This window comes from Rhinolophus sinicus, chromosome 17, assembly GCF_057876585.1.
Source record: "Rhinolophus sinicus isolate RSI-liver-muscle chromosome 17, RSI-T2T, whole genome shotgun sequence".
Lineage (NCBI taxonomy): Eukaryota > Metazoa > Chordata > Mammalia > Chiroptera > Rhinolophidae > Rhinolophus > Rhinolophus sinicus.
The window spans coordinates 155,194,842-155,218,264 of record NC_142517.1 but is presented as its reverse complement, the minus strand read 5'-3'; the positions used below and the strand labels follow the sequence as shown (position 1 = coordinate 155,218,264).

The window sequence follows — 23,423 nt, the reverse complement described above, 5'->3', positions numbered from 1 at the left end:
AATAAATTGGAACAAAATGTTTGATATTGTTTATATAAAGCACTATATCTTACAGTGGGAAATTTTGCTCAATGGTGATTAGTAATATATATTTTTTCAAGTGAATACTTAGGCTTGACTTTTTGGTAAACATTGTAACATTTATAAGATATTGGAGATATATAAAGAGAAGTTGTAAACTTCTGTGCTGGAGAAACTTTCATGAAAAATGATATATGGTTAAGATGTTTAGAGACAGATGTGCCTAGGAGCTGGACCAATGGTGGAAGAAGTTCCTATTTAGTTTTTTGAGTCCGTACCTATTTTATGAGTTAAGTCAAACTGTCTTTCCAGGAAGCATTTTAGTTGTTGTTAAAGATATTTCATATCTTTAGGCTTCTAGTGTACTGTTAGTATGATAGTTATTGTAAGACCTTTTTTTTTTTGATGACTGCTTTGCTAAATTTTTTTCCCATCTGTTATAGTAAAAACAAACTCAAAGTATGGGAGAAAGAAGTTTCCCATGACTATTTATAAAGGGCCAAATGTCTTCAGTTTTACATACAAACTTCATAGCTGAGAAATGAATCCCTTGGAAAAGGCTCTCAGAGACTGACTAGCTTTTACAAAAATTCTAGAGTAAACTTTTTTGTTTTCTTTTTTCCCCCCATGTAGTTTAAGTTCTCAGTTCTGTTTATAAATTTCAGTAAGTTAAAACTATTTCTTGACTTTAGACATAAAAATGTTATAGAATTAAATTGTAGAGTCGTTTGACAAAGAAAGTGCTTTGATTGGGATTCTCTGTATTAAGACAGCAAAAAATACAAAGGCAAGAAAAATAGTTTAAGCTCAACTCATAGAAATCTGAAAACTTATTATTACTATTTGTAACTTTTAACACATTTTAAATAGTTATAAACCTTTACAAAGATCAGAATTTCCAAGTTCCCTAGGCAATGAGTAAAGGCATTTGAGATTCCAACACGTGTGGTGCCCTGTGATAGGCAATATCCCGATTACATCTGTGTCTTTTCATACTGTATAGCTCAGGGATATACCTCAGAGGCAGACCTTCAGGAATTTAGCGGGAAGAAACTGAGTCAGTTTTTAAACTGCCTACTCACTAGGAAAAAAAGATGTAGCCCTGTTAAGGCTTTCAGGTTTGTGGTTGTGAGGTAGTGAGAATGGAGGTGCTAGGAGAGCAGGGAGTATTACCTCTGAATCCCTCATTTTAATTCCCTCTAGTTATTCTTGTTCCTTCCCTATTGGGACTCCCCCACCCCATACACCCCCCCCCCCCAATGACATCAGAGCTTTGGAAATAATATAAACAATTACTTTAAAAAAAAGAAGTATGGGTTAATATGACAGAGGGTTGCCTTTGTAAAATTGCCTCATACTTGTAGAAAATTACTTTGTATAGAATTAAGAGTGAAAATACCAAAATTTGTGGGGTTTTATTTTTGAAAATACTGGTAATCATAGCAATCAGAGACAAGCCTCTGAAATGGGGTTAAAAAAAGAACCTGAGTTATAATAGTTTAGGTCCAAAATATGGTTTTGCCTATAAAACAATGATTCTGATTTTCTTGTATGGTGTATAGGTTGACTTTTAAATAGGGTTGAATGCCAAAAACATCAGAATGTCTTTTTAAAATGATAGAATTATTGGGAAAAGCACATTATTTCTCAATGTAGTAACTACTTTGAGTGATTAACACCAAGCACTATGTATGTATTCTGGTGTGTTTGTTAAAATTAAATATATTGTTTCACTTTGTAGCCTAACATTACATCTTCTGTACTTACACCAAGATATATTTGTAAGAAAGTAGAGTTAAGATAACTCAAACCTAGGTGGGACCTTTATCACCAGTCTTTGAGAATTTTTGTCTCTTTAACCTGCATACATGCTATTATTTCTGGAGAAATGGAAGTGAGGAAGTATTAGTTGAGCCCAAAGGGAGTTGTGTGACAGGAGCCAGAGTGTTAACAGCTGCTGCAGTCATGTATCAGTTCAGAAGTGCTGGAAAAACAGGAAATTGAGTTGCTACATCTGAAAATGGTAACCACCCTGCCATTTGCAGGTCTGATGGATGTGCCTTAGTTTCTTGGCCAATTGAGACTAAGATAATTACAACAGCCATTGAATTTATTTTCTCCTTTGTGCTAAAGTGATGTAAATTATATACAAAGTGGAAATGTCCGAGACTCTTTCGTGCCTATTAGTCAAGTATCACTGCTTTAATAGAACTAGGAAAGAGACAGGGTCACTGTCTTAAAAAACGTACCTGTATTTTATGATCTGAAGTAGTTCCCATTATTCTCAGGTGTGCATTATTCAGTTGTTAGTTGACAGTACAATTCCTGCGCCAAGTGGTGAAGGGTCATTTAATTTTCACAGAAGTGGTGTGCCAGGTTATGGGAGTGGTTTCTTCCCATCTTTTGTTCCTACATAATATGCCCACTCACAGGGAGCAGAGAGATGCTTTAATTTAAAGCAAAAATTGTTTTTGCTATGCTTCAGAAGAGCAAAGCTGAAAGTGTGAAGAGAAGGATGTTAGCAGGTGAAAAGAAACTAATTTTTAAATTTTCTCTTGTGATCCTATGTTGCCAGCCTTCTACCTTCAGTTTTCTCTTTCTCTAAAAAAGGCAAGTTTTACTGACATAGTTTATTGCCTGTGAACTTTTTTAGCCCTTTTAGGAAATTCTTGTGAAAACTATTTAACAATAGTGATCCGAAAGGGGAAATATACTGATTTTTAACCAGCTTACATTTTAACTGAGACAATTTTTGTATTTAGAACCTATTGGAACCTGTCTGAAAAGAACAATGTCTGAGAATAATTCATACTGTCTGTGATCATACATGTGTGTAGAAATACATAGGAAATTCATTCTTAGATGATGCTAAGAAAATTATTTCACAAAGTTTGTGCTGGTATCGTGAAGCCTAGAAACATGTTTCTGAAAAACTTACTTCCCTGGTTGTAAGTGGTTAGACTTGACTTTATTTAGAGGTGTTTTTAGAATTTTCTAATCAAATTTAGAATTTCATATACATAGTTGGGGTTGTAACACTTTGGAATTTTCAGTTTTTTTGTGATCACAGTTATTTAGGACAATAAGCAGATTTTGCAAGCTTGAATTAGTAGCAATTCTAAAAATTACCTGAAAGTGTTGAGTGAATATTTGCTATAATTTTTGGTAACCCAAATCCATTTTGTTTTTGTATTTTATCTTCCAGATATCAGTATCTTCCAGATATTAAGCATATCAAAAGTTGAAGTTGGCAGTAATGAATATTTAAAGATCATGAATTTGGGCCATTCGCAATTTCCTTATGTCATGGTAAAACCTAGGCAAGGTAGAGACCAAATTTCTGGAACCCCATAGATAATGGTTTGAATCCAGAGATACCCCAAATGCCATTGGTATTAAAGGACCAGCCTTGGAGCTCCAAGAAATGATGTGCCACGCTGAAGGCATACACAGTATCGGAGGCAGGGAGCGATGCTTACTGAATTTCCAGTGGCCATCTTTTACCACCTATTGGTTTTCACAGGGTAGTTCATAAGATTTCCTGTCAAGAAGCAATTTTTTTTTTAAATTCTGGCACTTAGCCATTTTGTTTTAATAGTTAAAGGCTGTCTAGAATGCTTTCCTCTCTGGATCAAACCTAGTTAAAGCCTCTTTATTGTGATGATCCCATGATTACGTGACTGGGGAGGAAACTGTCTCACTCGGGCTGAGCTGTCGTGCATGGCTTTCCACACATTATCTCTGTGACACTAGGAATATTCCCTCAGATTGATACTCCCAACACAGCCCTATAGTAAACATTCTTGTAGAAATGGAAGGAGAGTGAATGAGAAAAAGAGGGGAGTGCTTAGGAATTGAGAATGGAGGTTTTTATATTCCTTAATCTTAGAGAACCAAGCAGTTTAAATTTAACACTGCTAATGAGAAACAGTTTTCACTGATATATGAGCATATGCATTTTAAATTCTAAAATTGGATATGCCAAGGCAGAAAAATGTTTTAAAGTGTTTTAAAAATAATATGGGAAAATTGGGAGAAATGGTAATACCCTGTAGATATGCGATTTAGTTTTTTTGTTTTATATTTAAATACATTAAGTATATCTCAGTTGTGTATATAATACTCATTTACTCCCTTTCATTGAGCCCTGTGTGACCTGCTTATGTTTTTACATTACTACTTCATGGAAAAAAAAAAAAAAAGATTAATTTCATAGGTTGTGAAGGGGAAATTTTTCCTGGATTTTTTCCTATTTTTGGTTAGCCAAGTAGATACATGCTGTGCTAAATGTAGAGATAATTAAATGTTTTATTTGGGGACATAGATGAAGAAAGGAACAAGAAAATGGGCAAAATATATTCAATGAATGGAAGAATGAAAACCAGCAGTCTCTGATGGTGGAAGAAAAGGTGGGCCGTGCTAACTGCTAGACTGGGATGGCACTAAACTAGCATTTTGAGGTTTGAAGACTTTAATGTCTTATGTTCAATTGGTAACTCTGGTACCATTAGTTTGTGAAATACTTCTGTGATCTTAGGTTATTAGAAGTATTTTCTACTGAAGTCCATGTATCATCACTTTAAAAGTACTATATCGCTTTTTTGGGGGAACAACTCCATCCAAAATTAAATTGATAATTATGCTAATGGCAATAATTCTTTGCAATGGTGTTTATAGGTGACATCATTTATTCAGTATTTTAAAATAGACAACATATTCAGATTGCACAAATTTCAAAAGAGAAACATGACAAAATAGTGAGAGATCACCCTTCTGGCCCTCGGTTACTGTCACACAGGTTTTCTCTCCAGGGGCAATCAGTGTAACCAGTTCTTAAAAATTCTGGTAGGATAGTTTACCCATGCTGTCCAATGGAAATATAATGCAAACTACAAATGTGATTTAAAATTTTCTAGGAGCTACACCGAAAAATTCAATTTAAATGAAATAGTGAATAATGCAATGGTTAATATGATTCTAGTTCTACAAAGCAAGGATGTTGTTTTTAATAGAAAATATTTTGCACTGAGTCATATTTGAAACTTAAGTTAATTACATAATATTTAAATTTAAGTTCTTAATCATACTAGCCACATCGCCTGTGTTGAAGAGCCTTAGGTAGCTATTGGCCACTATATTGGACAGTGTATTTCCTTAAACTCAGGAGCAGGTGGCTGTATGCATGTATATAGTTTCTCCTTTTATATCCAGTTAGTGCTGCTGCTTTGTATCGTGCTTTTATGCTTAACACTATAACTTCCATTTTATTACATAAAGGGCTCTATTTTTTTCCCTGGTTTGTATTATCTTTGTAGGGTTGAATCATGATATATATAACCAGTCCCCTGTTGTTGGATACTTGAATTTATCTCCCCACCCCCTTTTTGCTATTTATTAAGTGGTCAGTTTTAGCATCTTTCATGCAATTTATAATCTGTGCTAATAGTCCTTCCTGAGATGTTTGATTAAATTAAGTAGATTGTGAAATCCTGAAAAGCAGAGACCATATTCTTGACACTACTTCTGTGTGTACTGCTGGGTTTAGTTTAATTTCCTGCACATACTTAGATACATGATGATCAATTAGTGGATGGGTATTATTTGAATTTGTGTGAACTTGAGCAAGAGGTTAGAGTTGGGAATGGAGACCAGCAAATTGTCCACTAGAGTAGTAGAAGCTCTTGAAGTGGTTGGCCAAAGTATTGAACTGAATATTTAGAATTCATTTTTGCAGCCATTACCCAATGAATTGTTGTTAAGCCACCATTTACTACTACACCATTAAAAGGCTTGTAGTAAATCTCTCAGCACTCTATTATAAAATTCCATTCTTGGTTTGAAATTCTCCTTTAGCATATTCCCTGCAGTGGTATTTATAAAAAGAATATGCATTTCATTAGTAGTACAAGTGAAAATTCTGAGTAATGTAATTTCCATCTCAAACTTAGAGAAAAAAAGAAGTCTGGCCATCATGGGCAGGGTTTTTAACAGGACACAAGTGCTATATTATTATTTATAGCCTAAATATTCCTATTTGAATAATGATAGAGTAACATATAATTTATCGACTAAGTTACAGGTTTTGAGAGTGAAGCAGGTATTCATTAGTTAATGCATATGAATTCTCATTTGCATCAAGCTCCTGAAATCTAAATTGTTAAGAGTCTTGCATTTTGATTGGGTCCTCCTATTGGTAGAAGAAATTAGCCTTTTGATGTGAACAATAATGGCTGAAGAAAAAGACCGAATAATAAAGTGTATTTTCTTCCAGCTCATGAAAGAGAAGATTGAGAACTTAGAGGTATCAGGAATGGAAGAAATTAAATTGTCGAATAGGCATCTAGGAAAGAAAAATCAGTAAACATGCTCCTTCTGTCAAGAGGGTTTTTTTTTGGGGGGGAAGTTACACTTCATATTGGGTATAAAACTGTACATACTATTGTAGAAAACAAGTTTGTCCAATTTTTTGAAGAATGTTTTTGACAACAGTTGAGATTTTACATTGTCCCCAAATAAGATGAAATTCTAAGCCACGATTCATCAGGGGGAAAAAAAGGCTTAAAACAATGATCATTTAATGTATGGGCAGGTGATACAGCATTCCAGAAAACATTTTAAGTGAGCCAAACACTCTTCATTTAATTCTGCAATCTACCTTACAATTGTCGGATGCGATGAATCAGTACACTTGGCTCTTGGGCATTTAACAGCATTGGTTTTGGTTTCAAATAAAACTGGTCCAGCCAGAAGTCAGAATAGCACTCAACAAGCAGCTGTTGCAGAAGGGACTTGGAGACAGAAAACCTGGAATTGAATCTCTGCTCTGCCTTTCGCTGGCTTAGGTGCTTTCTTTCCCCTTATTAGGCCTCGGTTTTCTCTGTGCTAGAAGAAGATAATTATACAGAATGAAAGTGTGGAAATAATAGCAGCAGGTATCAGGCATTCAGTTTATGGTAGGTAAAATTTAAATATTATCTACTTTGTTAGAAAACTGCCTTTTGTAATGCTGGCATCATTATTATACTAATTGGAAACCAAGGAATGAGGGAACACACACCCTGTTCTCATTTTTCTCTCCCAGGAAATGGAAGATGGGATTGGTTTTCTCCATAAGTCCACTGTGAAAGTCCCCTGTGCCAGATGCAGGGAAAGTTGTTCCTAGAACGCTGAATACAAAAATGGGTACTAATCTTAATGAAAATCGCATTTCCTTTTTAGGGGAGAAAAATGCCCCCTCTGAGGTTAGGAATATGCTACCAAGGTGACTGCAATTATGATTGTTTCCTCACTTCACCAATTGTGGAGACTGCCTTACCTTTTAATATTCCACTTTTCTGTATAGTGAGAGTAACTGTAACTTCATTTCTTTGATTTTGTTAGGACTGATATTCATTGACTGAAAATTTTCCATTGTAATGTCATGCACAATAACATTATTATTCAGGAGAGGGAGTGGGAATTTGAGACACTATTCTAATCATAGGCTATCATATATTGAAGAGAACTTTTCTTTTTAACATGTAGATTAAAATCAGATCTTCCACCCCTTGTAATAAAAAAATGAGACATTATATTTTACCATAAATACTGTAGAATTAAGTGGTAATCTAGAAACTAATTTTAGTTATTGATAAGAGGAAGAGGAATCTGTAACTCTTGACTCCTTCATCCTTAAGGGTGACTGAGACTGTATCATTTAATACAGGGCAGATGAGTGGGCAGCATTTGTCCCAGGCTGTGTGAGCTGTAACTCTTTTGGTCTGGTGGCAGCATGATGGCATAGCCTAAAATTTAACCCTGCACACCCTCCACTGCCAGCCTTTATTAGAGCAAATATAGTTAGTCTTGTTTATTTGTGTTTTCCTGGATTCTCTCTCTCTTTTTTTTTTTTTTTTTTTTTGTAATATGGAAATATTTTCTATATTCTTGCAGGTAAGTTTTGGTGTCAAAAAAGAAAAGACTAATTTAAGATGTCTTAACAAAATTAAGATCTACTTTTTCTTAGTAAATATAATGAAAATTTTCAGGCAGAATGTGTATAGACTTTGCATTTGGAGTTTTTTTTTTTTTTGAGCATGAAGATATTCCTAGTAAATTTACTTTTAAATAATGTGTCTTAGGAAAATAATATGGAGCCTAATTGTTTATGTAAAATAATATGGAGCCTAATTGTTTCAGAGGTTGAATGAATATTTGTAAATTCATTCAAATTTCCACTAATTAAAAAGATCTGGGTCACAGTAATTTAAGAACAATGGGCGGTGGTGCCTTGTATGACTGGACAGACAGGCGATGAACATTTATTGAACACTGGCTATTCACCAGGTGCTGTGTTAAATGGGTGACATGTGCTACTGCATTTCATAGTCAAAGACCAGTCTGTAACGTAGGTGTGGTTGTTATACCCATTGTGCACAAGAGGAAACTGAGGCTTCGAGTGTAAGTTGTCCAGCATCACATGGCCAGGCGTCCATAGATCTGAGAGTGGAATCCAGATGTCATCTAAAATCCCTTTGACCACTTTGCATTCTGCTCAGCCCTCTCCCCCCCCACCCCCGCCCGCCCCCAGAACTCCCAGGTGTAGCAAAGCCAATATAATAATAAATAGTAGGAGTGACATTAAATAGGATGAAACTTTTTGCTGTTTTTTATTTTCTTTTCTTATTTTACAAAATTGATATGCTTATGACAAAGTACTTGAAAGCAATAGGCATTATAAAGAAAAATAATCATTGTCTAGGCTACCTGGAGATTAACAATGGTTAGTTAACATGATTTGCATTTTAGCATTTACTAAGGTGCGTTCTGAATAAAATACAAGTTAATGTTTTCTATAAGAACAACTTTCATGGTCAAATAATATTTGGGAAAGTCTGGGTTAAATAAATTAAACTGTTATCTTCTCTTAAGGTCTTATCAGGGATTTTAGTATGCTAATATGCATGACTTCCAAAATGGAAACATGGAAACTAACATTTTCCCAATATATTTATTTATATCTTAAAACCAGTGTTCTTTCAGATATAGTTTAGGTAATGCCATGGATAGAATGTATCCTAGATTTTTAAATAAGCATTTCAGTTTTTAATTACATGTACTATTTTTATATTCCTTTTATCCAGGATTATATTATAGGTTGATTCAGTTATTTAAAGCTCGTTTAAAAATGCTTTTTGAAATAGTTGTGTAACAAACCATATGAGTATCTTTGTTTGTGTTTCCTTTTTTTTTTTTCCCTAACCTTTCATCTGGTTGTTAAACATTTGTTCTGTTTCCAGTGAGATTATTAACCATGATAGGGTAGGAGTTTTAGGTTTGAGTGAATGTGATTCCACAACTGAAAGACTGCAAAGTCTGCAGCAGTGAGGAAACCAGCCCCAGTGTTTGTTATAGCTAGAAACTGTGAAAGCCATTACAAGTTTCAAAGAAATGTGTGTGGGATGGCTCAGTGACTTGCCATCAGGGAGAGACATGCCAAAGAAAAGGACATTCTTAGGGGAAATAGGAGTAGCCAGCTATTAGAATGAGCTGAGAAGTTAGGTGCCTGAGTGTGTAATTACCTGCTTGGTTTGGAAGTATACATTTCCTCAAGTGCAGCCTGTATGGTCTCCAGGCCAGGCCTGCCTCCTTGCAGAAGCACTGGGGAAGCCTGGAGGCCTGCAGAGTTCTGGTTATTAATCTTTGCTGTGGTCAAGGAGAGTAAGAGAGGGCTGGGATTCCCAGGCTCTGTTGAGCGGTGAAGAAACTGGGCTTGTGGACAGGTATGGATTTTGAGAAGGAGCAGTTTTAAACTTTTTAAACTTGTATTAGCTGAGGAAGATTGGGTTTGAAGCTACTTAATAAATAACTCTTTGTAACAACAAGAACAAGATATCTTCCTGGAAGAATCAATAGTTCCTTATTTTTTTTCTTCTTTCAACAGATACTTATTGAAAACTAACTATGTACTGGGCTGGGCAGTGGCAGCTAATTGTATTGAAAATATTACTGTACAGTACGTGGAAATTATATTCATGGAATAAAATCACTTTGGCTGGAATGAAAACATGATTCAATCTTATTAAAAATACACATCTTTGAACAACCTCCAAGGCAGCGTAAACAATACTCTCTCTGTTTTAAAATAAGGACAGTCCAAATCTCTGAAATGCCAGTTACTATGCAGTTTCAAATACTTTTTTTTTCTGTCTTGGTTAACATTACGTCTGGTTCCTCAGATGTCTTAATGAACCTTTTCAGAATGTCTGTGTGCATATAGAATTTGTAAATGTGGATGTGCCCTCTCCCTACCCTCCTTGAACTTTTCCCTGAGATTAGTTCTTCTCATTGGACTGTGGGAAGTTGTTAGCATTGACTTAGCTAGAACCGAGTATCAAAACTATCTTTCTGAGTCTGGACTTATTTATGGCAAGACTAGAGAATGCTACCCTCACTGGGGCAGTGGATCGTGAGGTCTGGTGAGGTGCCAAAAGGAAAATTCCTAAAGGGAATATCCAGCCCAGGAGGCCTGAGGATCATTGCTATAGAAGCAAGAGGTGGTTGGCTCTGGCCTGTTCCTTCTGTGCCTGGGGCTCCCAGGGCCCCCGCTCAGCAGGCACAGGGCAGAGCTGCCAGTTTGACATCAGGCAACAGTGGAGGTTATTCTTCATCTCTCCAGACTCCAGCAGTCACCGTTGTTGCATTAAATTTGTGACCTATCTACATAAAGTGATGGGAATAGCCTAAGGCACAGGCTTGGTGTTGCAGGGAGACCTGGTGTTGAATCCTGGCTCAGCCATTGTACGGTTAGGAAATTTTGGACAAATTAACCTCTTTGCATCTGTTTTCTCTTGTCTTTCTTTTTTTAAATCTGAAAATGAAGGTACCTATCTCATAGGCTCATGCCTGGGATTAATTGGAAGTACTTATATGTAACACCATGAAATATTGACAGAGTAATAAAACCCATTGACTATGATATTAATTTCACAATTAAATACTGTAGTTAAATTATTAAAGTTTTTGAACATCAGTCATATGAAAAGTTCACAAGATTGATTTAAGCTGCCAACTCTCAGTTTCTGTGATAGTAGTTGATATTTGGTTAAGGATCATTGTTTCCCAAATATAAATAATACTGTTTTGTAACTCATTAGTTCATAGAATGTGATTCTCCGTAAGCAGGTTTTCTGGCCCTTTATAATCATTGGAAAAGGCTCTGTCTACCCGGTAAGATATGGAGATAGTGAGCATACAATGTGTATATTGTCAACCTTTATTCCTTTTTCCTCTAGGAAAGAAAATAACCAACTAGCCAAATTTGTTCTTTCACTGGACTTTATTGTTGGCAATGGTTTCTAATGAAAACACCTTATCTTTAAGACTACAAGACAATCCCCTCATGTATAAGAAGACTAGATTTTTATTTTGTACCTTCCCTATTCACAGCTTGGGTTACATCCCTTTTTTTCAGGAAACCGTAGTAGCAGAATACAGATGGGAACCTCTGTGTGTGACCACTACGTGGTCTCATACTTCCCACATCTGTAAACCATGGATAGGCCCTTTACGTAAAAAATTATGTGTAAGATGAGAACCACTTACAAATTGTTTGTTGCTAATACATGAAGTGATTCGGTTGAATAGGTTATGCATTTCTTTTCGCAATTCTTGATGAGGTTAGTTCTTTTGACAGCACAAATTCTCTTGGGTATGGAACATGAGGTGACATCTGCATGAAGGTGTTCTTTCTCATCGAGCCTGTTGGTGCCATCTTCACGTCACGCCGGTTTCATTTCCACATGGATACTTATCCAATTAAAAATTGTCAGTTCCATTTCTGAAGGAAGCCAGATTATTACCTTGGTTATAAGGCAAACAGCTGCATTTTTTTTTTCTTATTAAGGTGTCCCAACCAGGTTACCACTGGTCATAAATTATTGAAAATTGGAGAGAACCCTCAAGGTCACGGAGAAAGCAGGTATGATCATGAAGAGGGTAGCCCACTGTCGTGTGTTCACATTTTGAACTGGTGTGTTTTCCAATTAATGCAATCATTCTTATTCAAACTAGCGGTTATTTGAACAGTATGAATACTTGTCACACATTATTATTTTGTGATTTCAGAGAAATAGGCAATTTTAAAGATTTGTCAAGCATCATTGAGTTTCCTGACAATACTTGTATATTTTATGAAAGTAACAGCATCTTGCTCTTTGCACTAAGCTTTTCCAAATAGAGAGTTTATGAAAATAAAATATATATATATATCAATGGCAAAACGAACTGTTCCTCCTTCTCCACCTCCCCTGATAATTAAACAAAAACCTTTAAAAATCTTCCATCTTTTAAAGTCAAGGATGCACTTTAAATGAGAATCAGTAAAAACCTGGCCTCTGGCTTATAAACAGTAGAAACATATCAAGTTTCTGAACAGTTGTTTACTTCTCTACTTAATATTCACTTTCTGTTTGACACTTTGGCACATTTCTTGACCTTGTTGAGTCTTCATTGCATTTTTCAGCTTTCAGTTTGATTAAAAAAAAATCACTTTCTATGTTGTCAAACCTTGATGGCTCCCAGTCGAGAGGGGGAAATGATTGTGATTATTTTAAATTCGTGTTTCTTAGATCATTCATGATGTTTGGAAAATGCTTAAAATGTTTGGTTTTCATTTGCATTTCTCTTAAAAATTAACTTCATGCTCTTTTTTAAATTTTTAAATATTTCTTTTTTAAAATTGCAATTGACATACAATATTATATTGGTTTCAGGTATACAACAAACAGTGATTAAATTCATACCCTTAATCTTTGTTTCTATGGTCATCTTTCTCTTACAGATTTTGTAAAATGCTCTTAATATGTACTTTGCTTTTAATATATAAAACATACTGACTCTTTATGTCTTATGTTCTAAATATTTTCCGAGTTTTATTATTTATCATGCAGCTTTATTTCTGAAAGCATTTTTAACATTCTAGTTTCAGCAGTATCAGTATCGCCTGGGAACTTGATAGAAATGTAGCTTCTCAGACCCACTCCAGACCTAATTAATCAGAACGTCTGAAAATGGAGCCGAGCCGTCCATTTTAATATGCCGTCCAGGTGCTGCATTCCACATTAGCCCTTTACTCCAGTGTGATTTTGGGTTAGTTCCATATATATTTAAGACTAGATATCCTCATCTGTAATATGGACTGATATGAGAATGATCTGTATTATAAGCCAATGGTGTAGATTCCAAGTGGGTATTATATTATTACATTGCTTTCTAATAAGCAAGGGCTGAAGAAGTATACAGAGTGCGTGCTAGGTAGTGGCGGTGGTGTCTGGGGGAATGGTAGGAAAGTAAAGGGTATTGCTGGTTGTGATGGGTTCTACATAATGGGTGACACCAAGAAGGGCATAAAAATTCCTCGTGTGGGATGGCAAGGATAAACACTTTCAGTCTTGTTCAGGTTGGTGCCTTTCAGGTGGGTAGATACAATAGCCTATTCATAGGGAAACCCCTGAATTCCATCTTGACAATATGTGTAGAATTAAATTATTACAGTTCCATTGTTATATTGCATGAAATAAAAACTTCTGTCATATTTCTCTAGTTTAAAAAAATCTCACAGCAGTGTCCTAAGAAATTGAGGGAAGGCTAACTAGACTATAAAAGTGATATAAGGATTAATATCTTCATTTAAATGGTAAAGGTTAATTTGTGTAGGATGCAGAAGTAAATAAATACATAAAATCTTATCAGATGTTGGGAAACTGGAAAAATGTTAATTTGCTCAACCTATTGATAAATTACTTTGTGCCAGAAAAACTAGGCTAAGTAGTGGGCACAAAAGGATGAGTAAGATGTTGATATGGCTCATGAGCAGTTCACGATTGGGTGGTAGAAATAGCCAAGTGATGTGATCCTGTCGATGGCAAGGCTAGGGATAAAGGCAGATGTGAATGACTGTGAGACCCCCAAGGCTCCAGGGAAGGGGAACCTCTTGAGCTGTTCTTGAAGGACAAGTGTCCAGCTCCAGGGGAGCTCTTATGAAATGCTGTAAGAACTCACTCTGTGATTAGTTCTGCTTGAATGCACCAGGCATCTTACAGTGAAGGTGACTTGAAGGCTGAGTGGAAGTTGCCACACCAGGAAAGGAAGACGGATGTTATAAATGGAGGCATAAACACACCAGAGTGCCCTGAGTATTGGAGAATGTGGAGTAGTCAGTCCAGTGTGAGTGAAGCATGTATGTAGGTTGGTCAGGGGCAGGTGAGGCTACAGATGAAGCGGGCCCAATTGTGCAAGATCTCCTAATGTTATAGTGGAATGAAAGATTTTTTTAAAAGATATTTTTTGTTTTTGCATAAAAGTATTTTATGTCAGTTGGTGCTAGGTCTTTAGCTTCTCTCTCTCTCTCTCTCTCTCTCTCTCTCTTTCATAACCTATGCCATTACACTCATATCAGATAAGGAATTTACGTTAGGAGATCAGAAAAATGTTCATATTACAAGTTCATTGTTCCTATAACACCATTTTAATTGCGGTCCTATTCAGCCTTTCTCTGCATTAAACATTTTCAACCTGTAGTTTCAAAAGTTGGTTAGTTGATCCTGACAGAGCCTCTTCTACCAGTGGATGTGGACTGGAATTACTCTTGTTGCCTGAAGCGCCCTTGCTAAGTGTGCTTTCAACATTCACATACTCAGGTCTTCCCCACTGAGCCCATAGATTTTTCTTATGCTTCACTGGAGTCCTGCCCTGAACTTCTGGTAATTTGGCTGGATCCTGACTCCTAGCTAGCTAATCTTTTCTTTGTGGGCCTGGATTTCTGTGGCCTCTGTAACCAGCTGTGAACATGTTATGGATCGGAGAGACCCACTGGATCAGAGGGAACCCTGACCACGTCCCTAACCTGCTTCGACACATACCACAAGTGTCTTGAGACGTTGGCTACTGTGTTTTATCTACCAGGTGATATCCCTCTATTATAGTATAGATACCCTTTAGAACTGGTATTGAACCTATGCTTAGCAACTTTTGGGGGTTATTTTCACTTTGGTCACATGCTGGTCAGCCTTTTCTGTGCCAGCACCATGCAGCCTGCTATTGACTTTTACCCTGAGAGGAATATTTGTGTATTGCAAGGATTATAAATTGTTAAATCCTGTGAGCTCTTACAATATAACATCTTTTAAAATGTCCATTTCTTGGTGTTCTAGTTTAGGCCTGGGCTATTTCAATAGCCCCTTCTTGCACCTAGGTTTCATTTTTTAAGATTTAATATACTACATGGATATTTCTAAACGTTGAGTCAATTCATATAAAACTCCCCTGCTCTCCCAAAAAAGTCGTAGCTGGCTGTACAGTAAAGCCAGACTCTAATTGGCATTGGAAATGCATGGATGCCTGGCCCTAACTTTCCTTTCTGGCCTCATCTCTCCCCATCTCTTTCCACCTACATTTTATTTCAGACCTGGGAGACAGACTGTGGCGTCTCCTGAATACTGGAGAATTACATCCTCCTCGCTTTGGTCTAGTGTTTCTTCAGTGTGGAATTCTACTGGCCCAACTCACTGCCCAGAGGAATCCACACATTTTTCAAGGCCCAGTTCCAAATTCCACCTTCTCCTTGAACCTTTTATAGATCCTTGAGCCAGACATATCTCTTCTTTCCTTTTGCTTTCATGGTACTTTGCCTCTAACTGTGTCAGAGCACGCATCTCTGTCTGCTGTTTTTCGTTTTGTTTTTATAAGCTGTTTTCTCACTAAGTTGTTAGCGTCTTAAGAACAAGATTTATTCTTTTTATCCACAGTAGCACTTGCTGACATATTTTTTCCATATGGGTTTTCAGTGATTGCTTTGTCCGTATTAGGATTTTGATGGCCTAGGAAACTGCTTCTTGCAAAGAGAGGCACAGTGGAGGAATTTGTGTTTGTCTAATAGTTGCCTATTTCTTCTAGCTCTTTCTTTCTCTACCTCTTGTACATGTCCGAGGCATCTGGGTAGATGCTTGTGAATGCTTAAGGCTGTGTGACAAGGAATGGTTTAGGAGTGGGAACGCTCCTCATGGACCTTTAACTAATTAGGGTGGTTAGTAATGCTTGTTTGAAATTTGCTTGAAAATAGATGACAATCCTTATCATTTCTTGATATCATTAATACCAAGTACTGTGATAGCACTTTTACCTACACTGGCCCAGCTAATCCTCCCAACGACCCCATGGGGTTCATGTTTTACTCCTTTTTACACACAGGAGGAAACAATGAGGCTCATATAGTTGTTTTGTTTTTTTAAGGGATAGAACCCGGTTCTTATATCAGGTTGGTCTGATTTCAAAGCCCACATTCTTCATCAGTGTGCTCTCCTTTACCTGAACATTTTGGAAAGGATCCATTTCTCACCATACCTTCCTACTACGGAGATGAAATCAAGTTCAGCTTCAAAATCAGCTCACAGTAGACAAAGTGATATCAGTGTGTATACTCTTCTTCAAACTAGTGCTTATCAGCTTGTAGATAATGAAGATATCAACGGGGTAAATTAACCTATCAAATTGAATTGTAAATAAGAGAAAGAAGTTAAAAATGCAAATATTTGTTTAAAGACGTGTATATCGTGTGTAATCAGTCAATGGGCATACACAAAGAATTAATTGATTCTGGTGCTTCCTCTTTGTTGTATGACTAGAGGACAGTAATTAAGAGAGCCTGTTGCAGGGTGGTGGAAGATTTCGGGACAAGGAGAATTCATACAGTATTCTAGAGGTGGAGGTGATTTACTTTCAAATGAAGAAAAAGCTGTGAACTGAGATAATTTTTGCATGCATGTATGCCTAGTTTTTCTTTACATGCTGTTTGGAAGTTTTTGTTCTTGTCGTTGTTTGTTTTGTGTTTTTTCCTCTTTCTCTTTAACCAGGTAGAACTTCCTGTGAAGGATCTTTTGTGCTCAGAACTTTTGAATCAAGGCATCATTGTGGGAAAAACAGGATCAGCAAAAGGGATGCCTGTTTTCATTCCATTGAGATAAAAGTGAATGGAAAATTGTTAGATGTTATTTATTCAATGAACATTTGATGAGCACTTACTATATTCTGGACTCTCTGTTAGGACTGAGGATAAGACAGACCCAATGACTTTCTCAGAGTCATCTCAGCAGATAGTAAAGACCTTTGAATTTTACATATGACAACAAGAGTAATAATACAGAAATAAACTGTGTATTAAGACCTTATCAGATGCTAGGTCTTATGCTAAGTGTGTTAAACATATTAGAGCATTTTGTCTTTACAACAACCTTGTGTGAGAATTATGAGCTTTGTCCTTGTTTACCAGATGGAAAGAAAAAGCCAAAAAACAAAAAAAACCTGAGACAATGAGAGATGAAGCAAGTTCTCCAAGATCACACTTGGTACCTTATTACTGTGATCCATCCATTCAAAATAGCCACGATTTTAGTGTGGACCATGTGAAAAACTTTCTTTAGAGATTAGTTTTCTAAAACTTCTTTAAAAATATCATTCCATGAGTCTGTTCTGATTTTGCCACATAGACTTTGCTCTGAATCCAAGACGTGCCAGTTTTTTATTGGGTAACCTTGGGCAAATTACTTCGCAGAGCCTCTGTTTCCTTGACCATAAAATGTGGATTAAGACACATTTTTCATGGGTGTGTAAAGCATATTGTAGTTGGGCCCTAAAATTTTAGTACCCATTCTTTTTCCTCTTCTCCGTAAAATGACTCAAAATAAATGTGTGATCATATTTAAAAAGATAGTTCTGAATTTTTCAGGTTGAGCACTAACAATTTTCTTCTGAACAACTTGAGGAGGTACCAGCAGCCCAGTAAGTTCAGTTATGGCATTGCCAAGTAAACGGTGGACTTGGAATTGGAAGTTCTGTGCTCCGTTTGCTGCTTTGTTGTCTACTTCTTATTTTAAGAGGGATGAAAATGCTTTCATTTAATAATTAGCTGATGATTTTTTACAACTTGATGTTTCAACGGGCTACCAGTTTTGCAGTCAGGCAAAGAGAAATAACACCCTCGATGTTTCATTTGGATGATGGGAGTCAGTTACATAATAGGAATAAAGCTGTTCTATCTCTTTAGCTAAACTAAGCACGCATGACTGTAGATAAAATATTTCTTTACTGATAAGCTGCTTTACTGCCAGTTTGACTTTATAATTTTGTAACATTTGGTTACCCCTTGAAGTCTTTTGAAAGTTCATGGTTGTTTATCCAGTAGAGTAAATGGATGACTACAAAATCTTTCTTGTTGATTAAACAATGTCATATAACAGTGTGGATTTTCTTTAGGGTGCTACTCTGTTTAGCTGTGCTGAAAAACCAGATTTAAAGTAGCAACTGACTATATATGTGTAATACCGTATTAAATTAACGTTTCCGTGTACATCAATCCATTTGATAATATACCTGTTGAATCCTAATTAGAAGTATATGTTACTTTCTAAAATATAATTCTGGGAAAGTTGTTTAAAAATCAGTTTTTAAAATTTGGAAATTTAATTTTTGGTCTTATGTACTGAAAGAAGTGGCCTTTTAAAGGAATCATTGGTGAAACCTTTGGTGGGTGAATAATCAAGCTTTAATTTATTTGACTTTGCATAAGTGAACTTTATTTGGTTATGCCATATTTATGATGAAAATGCAAAAAAAAAAGACTGGTTCTGTCTTGATATACAACAGGTTGCAACTGCATAATGATACTTAATCAATGACTTTCTTTTTATAAGGTTTATTCTATATTAGAATAAAATCAAGGCCATACTTTTTAACAAAATCAACAAAAATTTTCAAGTGTTTACTATAAGCTAACTATTGCACCAAGAGCTTAACCAACTCAGGGATGGGTGCTATGATGCTTGTTTCACTACGGGAGACATTCAGGCAAGAGAGAGATTTGGAAGGTTGTGGGAGCAGCTGTATAGACCCGTTCACATTTACTTAACCACTAGTGTATCATTGCTTCTATAGTATTACAAAATGTTCACCTTTTATGAAGAGTTTTTTTTGTTTAAATGAAATTTACATTTAATATTTTATTCTAGAATATAAGGAGATAATAGACATAAAGTAAGTAGATTATACAACCTTAGGAAGATAGGGATGATGTATGCCTTACCTACTTTTCTACATATATGACAAATGCCTAGCACACAGTAGGCCAGATAATTCATTTTTTAAAATGGAATCACTTAAAATAGTTTCGGTAGAACAGTGGTATGCAAAAAGTCATATATATAATTTGAATTTTGTCTATAAAACGCATTCATGATTGAAAGGCATTCAAGTGTTCTGCACTAATTTAGTTCCTTGTATAATACAACAAATGTCAGAAATTAAAATGATTTTTGTTCTCTTTTATTTGTGATGGCTGGGTGTTGGTGCAAATAAGCCTCAAAACACATCTAATTCTTTTTGATGTCTGACAAAATGCTACCACAGAGAATTATGAATTTAGATTAGTAGCTATAAGTAGATGCGTCTGGAGTTTAACTTGGAGAATATAAATGAAAAGTTTTTCCCCCCTGGACTTGTGCAGACTGTTGTTTAAAGTTCTTGATTTATTCTTAGTCTTTACTTGATGACAGGAAGCTGGAGGTACTTTTTGGGTGTGCCATTTAAAAAAACTTATCTAGTGTTGACTCCATCCTCAGTGTCTTTCAGGCAAGGATTTTTAGAATGTAACTTTGATTTTTTTTTTTTTTTCTGTACGCGAGAGTACCTTTTTAAAATCAGTAGTCATAGAGCCAAGAAAACCGAGAGAGAAACTGATGCACTTATTTGCATTTGGGTATGGAAAGTCTAACCAAATATAGAACACTGGTCACACATGATGTATTGTAGCCTTCTAATAGAGTGTCTTTTTGTTTGTTTTTTTCTGTTTATTTTGTTTTGTTTTGTTTTGGGGATCAAACCATTTTGTTGAGTGCCTTCATTGGAGGATTGGAGGGTTAGGGAGGTCAAAGAGATCCGAGTTCTGTCTTATGTCTTAGGCCCCTCAGGGATCTCTCCTGCTTCACACCTGACAACAAGCAAGTCCATCTTTAGATACATTGTATTTCATTGAATCTAAGATGCCATCAAATTTTAGATTCACCATTATTTTCTTTACTATGAAAAGAAAAAAACACTGCCAATTAAACTGGTACATTGTTCTTGACATTTTTTTATTAAGGCATAATTTATGTATGCTAAAAATTTTAATTGACCTAGTTTAATATTTAATTCTGCAAGTTTTGACACACGCAACCACCATCAAAATTGAGATATAGAACAATTCCATACACAATATAGTAACATTTAGTTTTAATGTTATATTTAATGAAACTGAAATGGATTTTAATTTGATATATTTTCTTCATACCATTCTTGTGCATTCACAAAAAGGAACATACAAAGAAAATAATTTAAAAAATGCCTTACACGTCTCCGTATTCTGAGTTTGACTCTTCTTTCGAACTCAGAGTTAATGGTTACTGTTTCACTCAGTCTTGTCCTTAGCAATCAAGAACATGAAAGAGGATTCAGCATTTCTAGAAATATGTTCTATTGCACCTGGGACTTTCTTTCAAGTTCCTTATGTTTGTTACACAATTTTCAGCTACCGTTTTTTTCTTTGGCTAACTCTAGGTTTTACTTTTTCCTCCACTGAGTCACATGTCCCTGGAAGTTAAACAACTTCTGTTTAAAGTCAAAGTCAGTACTTTCTGACCAATTGATGCTTGAAGCCTTAATGATATTCTTGCTGGATGCATGAAGTCATTGGTCTCATCAGCTGTTTGTTGCTTTCAAATATCCTCGTCTTCTCCAAGATATTTGGCCACTTCTTTGCCTCCTGCCATTTTGCTTGTTTGGCAGTACCAACATGTGTAGCATAAGGAAGCGCATAATTCCCCAAGTATTATGTGGGCATCTGGGACCACATGTGGGCACACCTGCATCGTGACTATCACCTGGCCAACATCGATTAAAAAATGCCACTGAGTGTAAGATACAACTAGACATCATACTTGATTAGCAAGTGAAAAAAGTGTGCATTAGAATTTGTAAAATATGGTGTTATGTCCACCACTGCACATTTTTATGCACGAGTAGATTGAGGTACAATTAGTTTAGCATGATAGAGCTACTTAGGAGCAAAGCTGGGGCCAGACACTCGGCTTTCATCTGTGCGAGTTTGAAGTTCTTTTTATAATACTGTAGGAGAGATGTTTCGACCTAACAGGAGATTGGTGTGGTAGCAAAAGTATTGGACTGGTGGTCAGACATTCTGGTTCTGTGCTTACAAACCTGTGACTCTGGAAGTAATTTATATTCCCGGCATCTCATTTTTCTCATTTGAGAAATGGGATGATAATGATACCTACTTCTGAGGATTGTTGCAATGATTTTATTTAACTTTTATATGGTACATGCTTCATTATCTAATTACTATTAGATACTTTCTAATAACTTGGATTTTTAGAAATTAAGCTTTTTTAAAAAAACAAAGTTTCCTGATAAATATTTGCTCTAGAAATATGACATATAACACATACTTATATTTTTAGAACGTAACCCCCCCAAATCTAATTTGCAAATTTCTTTTTAAGAAAAAAAAGATCTTGAATTGAATATATCGCAAATACCAGAAGGAAAATATTCCACCAGCAAGCATTCAGAGATGTTTGCTTTCATTAGAAATAGAGGTAATGAAAATCTTAAGATTATAGAATAATATAGATTCAGGTTGAGATCTATATAAGTAGATGATTCATTTTTTTTTCTTATCCAAATATATTTTTCTTTCATACATATGAAAATTATCTAGTGATAGATGAATTTAATGTTTTACCTTTCCTGAGATAAATAACATTTTCTAAACATCTCAAAGTGAGATACATATTAATGAACTATTGGGCATATATTTTGAAGACTTGACTTTTAAAAATTCTTTGTTAGAAAGCTTAAATGAACATTACTAGAATTATATGATGCTTTAAATGTAAAAAATCCAGTTATAGTATGAAGTATATGTCATGTGAACATATTTATTGTATGAAATTTTGAGCTGAAGTTTTATAGACATGCTTTTGTTTGAAAGATTAAATATGATCAGAGCAACATACAGTGCTAGAAAGATGCTTACTCTGGGTGTTTCAAAAATAATAAATAATCTTGTGTTATAGTTAATGAAAATGACTGAGTATTATAGTCTGTAATTGAATGATTTATTCAGATACTTTAAAATGAGATTTGTGTATAATGTTGAAGCTCAATTCTGTAACAGTCCAAGAATATGCTGTGTCCTATTATAGGTACATCAATACATTTCTGTCTATAATTGATAATAAGTGACAGATTTTTAATGAAAGAATTGAAAGTTTGTTTTGTCACTATTTATGTTCTTCAGAGCCAAAAATGTGAGGTTTACTAAAAGATAAAATCAGTTACTTAGAGGTTAAATGTCATCTTGTCATTGCCATCGTTGGGTTTTTTAATGCTCTGAGACTTGGCTATTAGTTTTTGAAGACCAATTCTTTAATTTTGAGCTATTTTACATTTAACCTGGGAAACTAATGCTGTAGAATTTTAGACCACCACACTGTTTTTATATTAATCTTCTGATCTTACAGATGAAGAATAGGGGACCCCCCCCCACCAGCATGACCTCCTCAGAAACAAGGATTTTGCTGTCTAGAGAAATTTTATTATATAATGTACAAATAATTCATCATGTTTGTTATTTAATAGAGAATATTTATTTTCTTTGTACTTGGGATTTTATTCCAAAATGGTTTATATGAATGTTCTTAAACATACCTACCAGAATATTAAAATACATAAACTGCATAAATCTTTCAACTTTGTTGCTTCAACAAAAATGTGGGAATAGATTGGTAAAGGTTAATTCTTTTCTTAAAATTTACCAAATATAAATTTTATTCATATCCAATTAAAATGATAGGACTTATATCCTAAGTCAGCAAAATATTGTTTTAGACAAGAATGGGAATAATTGAGCTTCTTAATGTAGTGGTACTTTATGATGACCGTATAGTCTTATGATTAAAGAATTACAAGTGTGGTCTAGTGCTGTTGGCGAACATAGATTGAGACTGTTTAGTGAATGTTGCAGAAAGTACCACATTGTTTAGCTATAAAAAGAAACATTGTTCTTACTTTTTAATACTATGAATGGGGCTACAACCCAGCTATTTCTGGTAGAAAGAAACAGTTTCACTTTACTTAGTGATTGTCTGTTTCAAATGCAGTAATATAGAAAACACTATATTTTAAAATACTATGGACTTTTGTGCTCTATGCTTCACCCAAAATTTCAAACTTAAAAAAGACAATGTGGTATTTTTATTTTTTAATGTACTTAAGTACATTACTTTTTTTTTTTTACATAAAAGACTTATGTA

General features: G+C 35.2%; 1 protein-coding gene across 1 annotated transcript in view; it reads left to right on the top strand.

Annotated features, from left to right (window-relative positions):
- COBLL1 (cordon-bleu WH2 repeat protein like 1) overlaps positions 1-23,423 on the top strand; it is a 151,326-nt gene that overhangs the window by 5,992 nt on the left and 121,911 nt on the right. Inside the window, exon 3 of the mRNA XM_074337187.2 lies at positions 11,906-11,980. Within this exon, the coding sequence (XP_074193288.2) occupies positions 11,906-11,980 (75 nt within the window). The remainder of the gene's footprint in view (positions 1-11,905; positions 11,981-23,423) is intronic.